Source organism: Nesoenas mayeri, assembly GCF_963082525.1.
Source record: "Nesoenas mayeri genome assembly, chromosome: 2".
In the NCBI taxonomy this organism is placed as follows: Eukaryota; Metazoa; Chordata; class Aves; order Columbiformes; family Columbidae; genus Nesoenas; species Nesoenas mayeri.
Genome location: NC_137543.1, coordinates 53,981,002 through 53,993,348, shown reverse-complemented (window position 1 = coordinate 53,993,348; position 12,347 = coordinate 53,981,002). Strand labels below are relative to the sequence as shown.

At 38.5% G+C, this 12,347-nt stretch overlaps 1 protein-coding gene across 1 annotated transcript in view; it reads left to right on the top strand.

Annotated features, from left to right (window-relative positions):
• The window catches only part of LAMA1 (laminin subunit alpha 1), a gene marked incomplete at both ends in the record, with an annotated part of 104,085 nt that overhangs the window by 39,799 nt on the left and 51,939 nt on the right, over positions 1–12,347 (top strand). The window contains 10 exons of the mRNA XM_080339681.1: positions 1,359–1,464; positions 1,951–2,111; positions 5,001–5,141; positions 6,137–6,310; positions 7,864–7,965; positions 8,461–8,672; positions 9,552–9,663; positions 10,605–10,715; positions 11,499–11,626; positions 12,199–12,285. Coding sequence (XP_080195807.1) covers positions 1,359–1,464; positions 1,951–2,111; positions 5,001–5,141; positions 6,137–6,310; positions 7,864–7,965; positions 8,461–8,672; positions 9,552–9,663; positions 10,605–10,715; positions 11,499–11,626; positions 12,199–12,285 — 1,334 coding nt within the window. The remainder of the gene's footprint in view (positions 1–1,358; positions 1,465–1,950; positions 2,112–5,000; positions 5,142–6,136; positions 6,311–7,863; positions 7,966–8,460; positions 8,673–9,551; positions 9,664–10,604; positions 10,716–11,498; positions 11,627–12,198; positions 12,286–12,347) is intronic.

Here is a 12,347-nt window from a genome sequence, read left to right as displayed (position 1 = left end):
ACATATATATATGTATCAGTTGCAGAACAGTTAGAAACTATAGGGTTTTTTTTTAATAGATGATACCACAAAAACTTTCAGAGAAAAACAAAATGCTTGTCCAGTTGCATGGGAGGGCAGGCCAAGCTGCTGGAGAAGAAAAGAATAAGTGTAGATGAAACTTGAGGTGCTAGTGTGGAAATGTAGATGTTCTGATAGGAAACTCATTTCTCCTGCACATAAAGCTCTAAAAAGTGCCAGTGTTGAAGTTTCAGTGTCTTCAATAATGCAAAAAGTGTGTACCATCCTGTATTTACCCATTTCAAGCAGTGTTAAAAAGGACCATTATGTGGTTCTAAGATCAGACTCTTTGTATCATGAGGTGTTGCAACAAATATTCTTCTTCTTTACATGATTGTTGAAGAGCATGTGTTTTCTGAGCTTGTGTACTTTCCAGTTACTGAGCAAGTGGCACTCTTTGGAAACATGACCTAAAATCCACAAAAGACATTTGTTAAGATGTGACTAACAGAGTGAAACATATGAACTTCCCGTCCTCTGCATAATGAGACATACTGAAGGTCTTGCTTTGGCATGCTCATGCATATTTTGGAAAAACCATGCTTTAGAAATCCAGCATAAATTGGTGCAAAGGGCAAGATGAGTCTGTAGGAGTATGGTTAGACAACAGGTATAGCTCAGCCAAAGATGTAAACCAGCGTTGGAGATTGTATTATTCACTTGATGTAAAAAGCATTGAAGTCTTCAATCCACTCCTAGCAAATAAATTGGTATCTAGAGGTCATTACTGATATACTTTGCATGTGAAGCACCTCAAAGGAAAATTTTCCCTGAAAGAAAAATCCTTGCCATATGAATTGCATTGTCTTATATTTCAAAGATATATAGATCGTAAAGTTAAGAATGAATCTTCATGAGTTGATAATCTGTCCTGTTTTTGAACGTAGAGCCAAGGATTTATTTCATTTCCTTCCTCTTTGAACCAGAGTATCTTTGCAAAAAACATCCAGTCTTGTCTTAGACATTTCCACAATTTTTGGCAAACCGTCACAGTGGTTAATTGCTGTTATATTAAAAAATGTCTATTTAAGTTGAGTGTGTTGATCTTCAGCTTCCATCTATTAGCAGTTACTACACCTTTGTCTGTGCTATTGAAGACCAAGTTTTCTTTGTGTATTCCTGCAATCCCCTGATCCTCTGTTTGCTAAAATTAAAATAGTCCCTTGATCTACTACTGCATATTAACTTTTCCAGTCTTCGTTTGTATTAGTTCTGGTGATCTCAGACAAGAAACAGATGCAACTTAACTTTTTGCAGTTAACAATCTGAGAATCTGACTGAGAACATTTGCTTTGTAGGTTTCTCCCTATGAGGATCACCCCTGCTATCCCTGTGGCTGCGACCCGTTTGGCTCCCTGAGTTCTGCCTGTGTTAAAGACGAGCAGCATTCTGACTCACAGCGTGGTAAGACCGCAGGAAGCGCCTTTTCTCTAAACTTCAAATCTGGCTATGTTTCTGGACATTGAGGGAGCGCTATCTACTTGTGAATGGCTGCTATTAAGGTAGCACTTCAGAATATTTAGGAAGGAGAGATGAGGCACAACATATATACATTTAGGATTTTAAGGTATGTCAGGTGCCTGAATGTGTTCTTGTGTGGGGATGGTGGGCTCTGACTAGATAAAACAACAGGAAGGATTAAGATCTAATGCTGTTTATGAATGCTGTTACAGCTGTCATGGAATCCATTTTGCTGCAGTTTCTGTGCATGTGGCACTCTAGACATGAAAAGTAGATGGAAAGACTGACATTATGCCAAGTATCTGTGTGGAATGTAACATGGAGTGTAATAAAAAAAGGAATGCTGAATTACTTGCACTTTCTGAGACATCTTCAATCCAGCCTATTGCCAGCTCTAATTTATTTGTTTCTCTGTTTTTGCTTTCCAAGGGACTTGGCCAGGTCAGTGTCAATGCAGAGAGGGTTACACAGGAGAAAAATGTGATCGTTGCGCATTTGGGTATCGGGGCTATCCAAACTGCCTGCGTTGCAACTGCAGCCTGATTGGTAGCATTAATGAAGATCCATGCACAGAACCTTGTCTTTGCAAAGTGAGTATTCAACTGTCATTTTGGTTTGAAATCGAATCTGTGCATTGATTTGTAAAATCCTTTTTAGTAAGGGAAACTACTTCATTAACTGAAGAGATTGCTTCTTTTATAGGAAGTAACCTGCTGTAACTGTACACTTGACAATGCAGAACCTGAAATTACTAACTGTTCTCTGTATTGAAAAACATGATATTTTGTTGGATGGTTCTGTATGTTACTGATACACCATTTTCTATACTAATGGGCCAGACTGACACTAAAATCAAACAATAGCTGCACATCTGAGTGTGAGAAAGAATCACAGAGAGAATGTTGTAAGCCTAGCTGGGTTTGGTTTTAGGGGTGAGCTGATATTTCTCTTCAAAGTCACTGATTTCTTGTAAAGAATGAATGTGTTTATAACATCTGCTTTGTGTGAAGAAACAGCATGCACTTGGAAAGAAATATTGGAACAATTACATTACTTGTATGGATGAAATATTATTTAATTATTCAATTACAGAGTATAAACCATAAAAATGCTAAAAAGAGAAATTTTGCAGCCTTCTTTTATTTTTTGGTAAATATCCAAACCCCTTGAAATATTTTGCAGCTGTAGATTCTGCTGAACTTTATTACAAAGCTGTATCAATATTTAATAAGTTGTACTTATTTTCTGAACCAAATGTTAGATAGTGGTTTATGTATTTGTTGCCAAGTATGACAGTGAATAGGAGCCAAAAAAATGTGGTTTGTTTCACAACTTTTCTGAAATTTCTTAGTCCTTTTGCATAATTTATCTGATCCAAAACATCAAACATAACTAATTGGGGTCTGGAAGAGAGGAATAGTTCTAATGGCCAGTTTAAATTAAAAAAAGGGGAAACAGCCATTTTGTCTGATCTTGAGCTAAAGTAACACTATATCAGTTGATACAGTTAACCGGTGGAAAATTTTGTTATAGACTGGATAAGAAACTGCCTCCTTCTGGTGCTGTGGTGGACGTGAATCTGGCACATAGAATTTTTAGGCCAGATCACTGAGAGTGTCACTAGTCAGCAGCCCACTTATAAAGGTGAATGGAAGGAAGGAAGGAGAAAAGTTGTGTGCTCCAAATATTAAACAGAGACAGGATTACTAAGCCTAGGTGTTCACCATGAGCACAGTAGTGCGAGCTATTCTTTTTCGTGCTCTGAATTTCATAATATTTGATCTTTTGTGACACACAGCTCTTGGGGTCTAGTCATTGGGTAAAGTTTTTATTTTTCATTAAGGAAATAAATAATTTTTCTAATGTTACAGAGACCAAGTGAATTGTGTGATCCAAGTGCATCCTGAAGACTGAGAAATGAAAAAGCTGAAAAGAGCATACAAATTTTATTTCTGTAAAAATTCAAGATTTTAAAATCTCATTATCTCAGGAGGCTCTTTATCTGACGTTTTTCCCAAGTTTGGATGTTAACAAAGTAAAAGCAGCCATCCCCTCAGCCTTTGAATCAGAGCTGGGGATCTTAAATTTCTCATATGGTTTGCAAAACCAGACTGTAGTTTGCTTACAGAAGCACGTAACCTACCTGTTTAGAGAGGTCTTATATAAACTTGATATGCCAACCAATGGTCGTGTTGCCACCAAAACTCTCAAATTTTTCTCTGGTAAGCCTGTAATTTACTCCATTGGACCGAATCTGATTTAAGTCTGGAATCTAGAGTGATTCTTTTGGCTGAAGTTACTCTGGTAACTACTGAAAGCAGAATTTGGTCCACAGGCTTTGCATTTCAAATGGCAATGCAGAGCTCATACAGGCCTCCTCAAAATAGCACAACAGGTGTGCTTCAGTATATGCCCTACAGTCGTGGTCCCTGAAGCCTGGTTATCAGGGAGAGCTCTGTAAAGTTATCTTCACATTTGTAGCGAAGTTTTTCCATAGTGCAAACCAAAGGTTGAGATGGGGGAGTGATATGTGTCCAGGTCTTGTCCTGATATGAAGCTAAAACATGAATAAAGACTAGTCCTTGGCAAAGGGAAATGTTCTGTATCTTACTGTGTAGAAATACCCACAGAGTTCTATGGACACAGCTTTGTGGACGTTTACTGAATATTTTCTCTACTGATTTTCTTGACAGCAACAATTGTCTAAATTTTTGAATAACTAACTACATATTGTCTGTACAAATGTTACAAGAAAAAATTGAGTATGGTGTTCTGGATTTTTTTTTTTCCTGTAAGTTCTTCATTGAAAGAGGTATGTAGCAGTATGCTCTGAGCTACCCAGTTTGCATGGTAAGGAGGCAGAAGGCCAGAAATAAGAGCTAAAGGAGTGGAGCACCTCTATTTTTGACATAGGAGTTTCTGGACCTTAGCCAGAACATATTAGGATGAAAAGCTGCCAGCTAGCATAAGTGTGTGTGTGGTGTTCCTCCAGAAAGAGGTGGCAGCAATGGTAGGGATTAAAGTATAAATTAATATGTGGTTGAGGAACTGTTACCTTGAAGCTGGCTATGGTAACTCCAGGAGCCTGGCATGGAAGTGAGCTATGCTGTCTGTATGTAGACTATCTGGATTCAGTAAATATGGCAACTTTTTTCTGAGCAATCTACAATTTCAAGCTATGAAAGAAGCAGACTGGCAAGCTGGCTGAAGCTTTTCAAACTCTGCCCATGTGCTGAAATTCCACTGCAATAGGGTCCTTGCCAGGGCATGTTTAGATTTTGATGAACTGGCAAATTCTGATGAATTTTTCCAATCAGTTTTAGTTTTAATCTCAGAGTCTTATTCAGTAACCCTGCTGTGCTGAAGTCTGTTTTCTTTTATAACCTTCTGAATGCTGTTATGCCTAAATCCTGTCTAATCCACTGTATTTGTTACCATAATAAGGCTGATGCTAAACAAATGTTACATGCCATTTACAGGAAAATGTAGAAGGTGAAAACTGTGATCTCTGTAAACCAGGATTCTACAATTTGCAAGAAAGAAATCCTCAGGGCTGCACAGAGTGTTTCTGCTTTGGGGTTTCTGATGTCTGTGACAGCCTAACATGGCCCATCAGTCAGGTATTTATATGTTATGTCTGTGACCTAATATTCTTTCCTCAGGCAGCTGCAAAATGTACTATATTTCTCTTTGACATGTGCCCAAGTTAATTCCAAATTCTGGCATGTCTCTCTTTACACAGGAATGGATTTTCAATATTATTCTGCAGCTCTGAGATAGTCAGTGTGTCACCCCAGTGCAGGCTTTGGCCCCACTGGCTTGCAGTAATACCAGAAGCATTGAGTAGTGGAGGCTGTGATAACACATGGGAAAAATGTCTTTTTTTTTTTTTTAATCTGATCTTGGGCTGTTAAAAGTTTCTTAGCATATTGAAGAGAGGAATCCAAACCTGTTTCCTTGCTCTCATATCTGTTTGGTAAGGATAGAGTGACCTCTGGCAATATTTCCAATATTATTTTGTAGAAAAGGGTGATTATAAATACCACTGTCTACTGAATAGTCATTTCTTGAGTTAGAGGGGTTCAGGGACACTATTTTTCCACCAAATTCCTTCCATATCTTTATAGAGCTAGTCACACTTTAGTCCCCTGTTCTATGTGTCAATAGAGAGGAAAACACATCAAATTGACTGAAATTTTAAGATGCTTGTATAAAACTTTCAGAGATAAGACAGAAGTCCTCTTGTCTTGCTCCCTGTTCTGAGACTCTGAACTTAACTTTCCCTCAACTCAGGCCAATCTATAAATGGGAACAATAGAACTCAAATCCCTTGAACTCCTGTAATTCCATCTGAGGGAATTACGTAGGTATAATGCTAATTTTATCGGGAGGATGAAAATCACACTCATGATATTTTTGTTCCTGCCTAATAGAGAGGCAGAGACAACCCTATTCTGAAGTGGCATATTTGCATGTATTGGTTGTCATACTGGGTTAATGAAAGCATTATAGATCCATCAGCTTGAGTGAACATCTGTGGAGAGGTTAAGTTTAGTGGGTGCTTTCTCAGTGACACAAAGCCTGACTCCATTAATATTGCTATTCTGTCTTGCAGATATCAGACATGATGGGATGGCTTGTTACTGATCTGTATAATTCAAAGAGCGTGCAACCTCAGCAAAGCCAATTTGATGGACCCCGTCAAATAAGTATTAACAACACTGACGCTGTGAAAGTACTGAAACATACTTATTACTGGTCAGCGCCTGAGCCATATCTCGGAAATAAAGTAAGTTCTCAGCTAGAGTCATACCATATTGCTCTAAGTATATAGTTTCTGTAATTAAAAGTTACACATAAACCCAATATTACCGGACTTCTCAATCTATCTCTGCTCTCCCATTCATTGTGTTCCCGGTGAGACATTCCCAGTAACCTCTTCTTGAGCTTTGTGCTCATTTATCTCCCTGTAACCGTCTCTGTCTGTCTTTGACACAATATAATCTCTTTTTTTCTCTTCAGTGTTACTAACTTACATGCTCACATTCCCCATACTGTTCGCTCCTGTCCCAAAGCTTACACCCTTCACATCTTCTCCAATACAGTAGACAGGACCATTAAATTTCTTTTACCTTCCTCTTGGCCACTTCCATTTCACATTTGTTAGTTTCCAACCAACTAGTCTTTAACTTTTGCCCTGGTTACTACCTAAAGTTCTGGGTCTCCCATTTTTTGCAATGGAATCACAGAATAGTTGCAGTTGGAAGGGATCTGTGGAGGTCATCTTACCCAACTTCCCTGCTCATGCAGGGCCACCTAGAGCTAGTTGCCCAGCACCATGTCCAGAGAGCTGCTTCTGAATAGCTCCAAGGGTGGAGACTCCACAGCATCCCTGGGAAACCTGCGCCAGTACTTTGGTCGCCTTCACTTTAAAGTGTTTCCTGATGTTCAGAAGGAATCTTCTGTGCTTCAGGTTGTGGCCATTGCCTCTGTTCCTGTCACAGGACTCCACTGAAAATAGCCTGGCTCTGTCTTCCTTGCACCCTCCCTTCAGATACTTATGTCTAATTGAGATCCCCCAGAGCCTTCTCTAAGCTGGACGGTCCTGGTACTCTGTCTTTTCTCATACAAAAGATGCTTCAGGCTCTTAATCATCTTAGCGGCCCTTTGCTGGGTTCTTTCCAGTATGTCCATCTCTCTCTTGTACTTGGAAGCCCAGAACTGGACTCCACTCCAGCTGTGGCCTCACCAGTGCTGAGTAATAGGACCTTGTGCCTCACTTGTTTAGTTATTTTTGGTCCAGTCTCTTTGCACATGCAACCCTGTTGCTTAGTACAGTGACACAGTAAATGAACACAGGTCTCAGAAGTGTGACATGGAGTAGTTTTGCACAGGGCAATGCTTAAATTCTTATTTCTTATCCATTTAATATAGATCTAACTGTTGGTACAGTTGTTTAACTTCGAAGTAGTCAGCAGCAGTTGTGGGGCTAAGGAGCCTGAAAGGTGGAATATGGAATGTGACAAACTGATATGCTGTGCCCCTTGGCTGGGAGGGTAGTGTAAACCTATGCTATTTGTTGGAAATCCTGTAGGTGTTTCACTGAAGGAGAGCACTTATCTGAATCATTTGTAGAGCCTTCACCTGGCTTTCCCCACTTGCACAGCAACAAGCCAGAGCTAGTCTCTGTGCTGGTACATACAGAATGTTAAATTTTCCCTGGAAAGAGGTATTTGTAAGCCCATCTATTCCTATAATTTGGACGTTGCAGTGTCCCATGTCACTTCATTGTGTTGGCTGGAGGTTATGGTGTTGTTAAGACTTTGCATTTTGTTATTTCAGCTCACAGCTTTTGGTGGAGACTTGAAGTATACGGTGTCTTATGACATTCCAATGGAGAGTGTGGACAGTGATATAGTATCTAGTGTGGATGTCATCATTCAGGTGGGTCTTTTTTCAACTTGTTACTCTTCAGACATTATGAGGAATATATGAAGGGTTTATAAAAGGGAAAATAAAACAATATTTCTATGGTGTTCTTGCTGATTGCTTACTTTTCTAGATTTATGTTGCAGTTAAAGTAAGGCTCTATATTGAATCCAGGCACCTCTAGAAGAAGGTATTATTTTGTAAAATGTATTTAGCAATAAAGCAAATGAGAAAAGATACTCTGTTTTGTAGAGGAGTTTGATTTTTGAAATTTAAATTGATTCTTTTTCCAAAAGGAAATCTGATTTCTTGAGTCTCTGAAGTAAAAGAGAGTGGTCTTCCTGAAGCCACGGAAAATGTATACCTCTTACTTACTTGTTTTCTAGTGCACGAAATCTAGTTGGATTGCTTCTTTGTTGTGTTATCTGGATGTACATCTGACACTAAATGTAATTGCTTAATAAAATTTGCATGCAAATATGAAAAATGTTTTCTTACTTTCAATTTCAGGGTAACGGGCAGATTTTGAGTACAAGAGCAGCGGGCTTGTCACTGCAACCGTATGAGGAGTACTCTAATGCAGTGAGATTCGTATCAGAGAATTTCATAGACTTCAATACAAAAAAAGCTATAGACCGGGAAAGGTTGATGACTGTTCTGGTAAACGTGACCCATCTTCTGATCAGGGCAAACTACAACATTGCCAAAAAAGCTGTGTACAGGTAAGAGAGGGAAAATATTCAAGCTAATCTATATATTTGTATTATTTTTGTGCATATGAAACACTACTCATAGTGGCGGTATTCCTAAAGTTTTATGTTAGTAATTTCTAGAAGAAAACATTTTTTTTAATTGGATTTTCTCAAGACTGGTCTTGTCCCCCAAACACATTCATGTGGAATGTGCGGAAAACAGCATTTGGTTCTTGTAAAGGTATCTGATAGCAGAAACATTGTTTTCTGCTTTAAAGGAATAGTGCATAAAAGCCTTATTACAATGGCAGCTTTGTTAGAGTGAAATACCTTTGAAACTCTCAACAGTATGCTTATTTTGGTATGTGGCAAGTTAATCCATCGCTGACTACGGAAAACCTGCCAGTAAAGACGTTGGCTGTAGTTTCTTTCAATGTCTCTTTGTAGGTGTCACTGACGCTCATCTCTAAGGGAGTCCTTAATAAGAAAATTGAGCTGGAATGGATTAACTGGTTATTTCTTAGTCTCTACTCAGCATTAGCAGTATCTGCATCATTCCTTGAAGATCTGTTTTACCTGTTCTCAAAGATATACAGGAATAAAGCATGTTGATATACCTCTAATACCATGACAGAAGGGGAAGCTTTTGTTTAAATGTTGCCGTGGGAGAAGAGATGATGTTAATAACAATAATGATATCAGGAACAGTGCACATCTACTCCCAGAATTGCAAATGCAGTGATAAGAAAATGATTGTAGTCTTTTTACAGCAGAGATTTGTGCCTGTTTCTCAGCTGTCACTGCCAGGAGCAGCACTCAGCAGTGTTACTCCCCTAGAAGCAAACTATCCTGTCCAAAATCAGTTTTGGGGAAAGAAATGATGTGATGTTTTTTCATGCTTGATTCTAGGCTGGACTCTGTGACCCTGGATACTGCAAGTGCAAATGTTATAGATCTTTCTTCAGCACCAGATGTGGAATTCTGTGAATGTCCTCAAGGTTACACAGGAATATCCTGTGAGGTAAACTGCCAGAGTGTTTTATGTGTCTAAAATTATCTCCTACCTGAGAGGATCTAGGTTTTAAAGGCAGGCTACCTTTAATTGTACTGCCATAAAGTGTATGTTTTGTGGTGAAATGCTACCTATTGCACTGTGTACAATGCTGCAGATATCTTCTTCCAGATAAACTAAATGGGATTTTAAACTTATTTCTTGAATTCTATTTGGTGATACTAAAAGATGATGATACAATTTAGAATATTAGTGTTGCAGAGGGAGCAGCTGTAAAAGCTCTGTGAAGCTGTTTTGAGCTTACCTTACTCATTAATAGCGATTTTCCTGAATCTGAATCATGTAGAGTTTATTTCTGTTTTATGTCATTAGGTTTATGGAGGCAATAATGAATCTTAGCAGGCAGAAATGCTAGTATTTGTGTTGCACAAGGTGGTGTCTTATATGTCTGCGAATAGGAGATTAGGGAGGCAGAGCACCATCTGCATAATAGCAGGAATTATTTTGACAAATAATTTCAGTATGAAGCCTTGTGCCATAGCATCATTAACTATTCTGCAGAGGAGGTAGAACATCTGTTTTTTATTGTCCCACAATAAAGAACTTCACATATTCAACTGCACGAAACTTAACTTATGTGCCTCCAGGGGACAAATGGTTGAATCAAAGTTTCATGGAGTTAATTCTTATCCCCTTTATCCAGTGCAAGTAAAAAAAAACAAAAAACAAAAAACAAAAAAACAAAACAAAAAAACCCCACAGCACACCAGAAAAGAGCTACAGTGACATCAATAGAATTGAAAGAGTATTGAGTATTCAGTTGCCACAATGTGAACGAGTCAGATGGTGGGTGGTCGGAAATGGGCTCTTTGAAAATGTTTTGATGTGTGCTTTTAACACGAATAATGCTACTGCTTTTTTTTTCTCCCATTCCCCTTGTTTCTTTTCAGTCCTGTCTCCCTGGGTACTACCGTGTGGATGGGATACTCTTTGGAGGTATTTGTCAACCCTGCAAATGCAATGGGCATGCAACTGAGTGTGATATTCATGGTGTTTGCTTTGTAAGTCATCCTTCAAAGTGTTTGTGTTTTAAGCATCTGTTTAGGAATTAAGAGAGCATTTTGGCTGTGAGAGACAAGTTCACAGTGTACGTAAATTTCAAGCTATGGGTACCAAATGTTTATTTTTTTTGTTTTTCCTTGTTTACTTAATAATATGTTTGGGGGCTCCATTAAAGTGTTCTCGAATAAAGGGTTTGTTTCAGTTTGTCATCTCAAGGGGGGAATAGTCAGAACTGAATTAAGTGTCACCATATACTGGCTGATAAAAATCTCAATTTTGCTTGCTGCAGGTGATAATAAAATTTCTCCTGAAAGGAATAAAATTAAGCAGTGTTTTGGGTAAATATCTGTTTTCAGACATGTGTATCTTCCATAACTGACAACACTGGAAATTACACATTACCTTCTGAAGAGAGAATTTAGCTGTCAGATCTCTTCTGAAATTTAAAGGTCACAGAAATACAATGGCTAAATGCCAGTAAGGAATATATAAGAAGTTTGTTACTTTAAATGTGTGCAATATGCAAAATATGTTTAAGTGTGTGAATAGGTCAAGTGGCTGGTTTTGTGGTCTAAAGCATATTCTAAGATGTAGGAAAGAAACAACTAAGATTTGTTACAACTCAGAAAAAAACCCCACACTTGTTTTCAAAGTTCTAATGTGTTCTTCATGGCTCTCTCTTTGGATGTTATTCTGCATGCAGACTCCTGCAGGGATCCCTCAGGGGCTGAAAAGCCATCAACAGTAGATCTGAAAAGATTTTTTTTTTCCACGTCTCACAGGCTTGTCAGCACAACACGACAGGACCTTTCTGTGATCAGTGCTTGCCTGGCTTCTATGGAAATCCATCTCAAGGAACTTCTGAGGACTGCCAGCCCTGTGCGTGTCCTCTGAATTCTGCTGCAAACAAGTAAGCTGCTTATGTGAGATTTCTTTTCCATCTTCAGCAAAATCAGAAAGTTGAGATGAAGAAAATATGTGAAATCTGAAGGAGAGAGAGAGACTTTTTGTCTTCCTCTTCATTTGAGTGTATCTCAAAGCTATTTTTCCAGTTACACAAATGTATAGACAGGTTGAGTGAACTGGTGGAGTTTGTACATGAAGGGCAAATAGCACTTCATCCTGTCCTTGAACTTGTCAGAAAAATTACTGTTACCTTTCATGTTGTTTCAGAAGACAGCAGGACAGAAGTGTTGCAAGTCAAAAAGAGGAGCTTGCCACAGATTTGCTAGAAAGAGGGCCAGGTTTTTAGAAGTTTCAAATCTTCCTTTCCTTTAAAAGAAAAAACCTCAAAGAGGCTTTGAAAGTGATGACTTCATTTTGACATTTTGTAATGTTTAAAGCACTGATATTAATCTAGAAAAACTTGCAGTCACATGGTTATATAGATAGGTGCATGGACTTGAAGGGTGAATATTGAATGTTTGTAGAAGTCTTGTGATTCTGTGTATTGATGCTGACTACCAGAAATGTTGTTGATAGTTTCAGTCCTACTTGCCAGCTGAGTGAAGGAGGTGGAATTTTCTGTGACAAATGTCTTCCAGGCTATACTGGTTCGCAGTGTGAAAGGTATGTACATTAGCTTTGGGTAAAATACCTGTATCATTTTTATCACTAACTGTTCATCATCC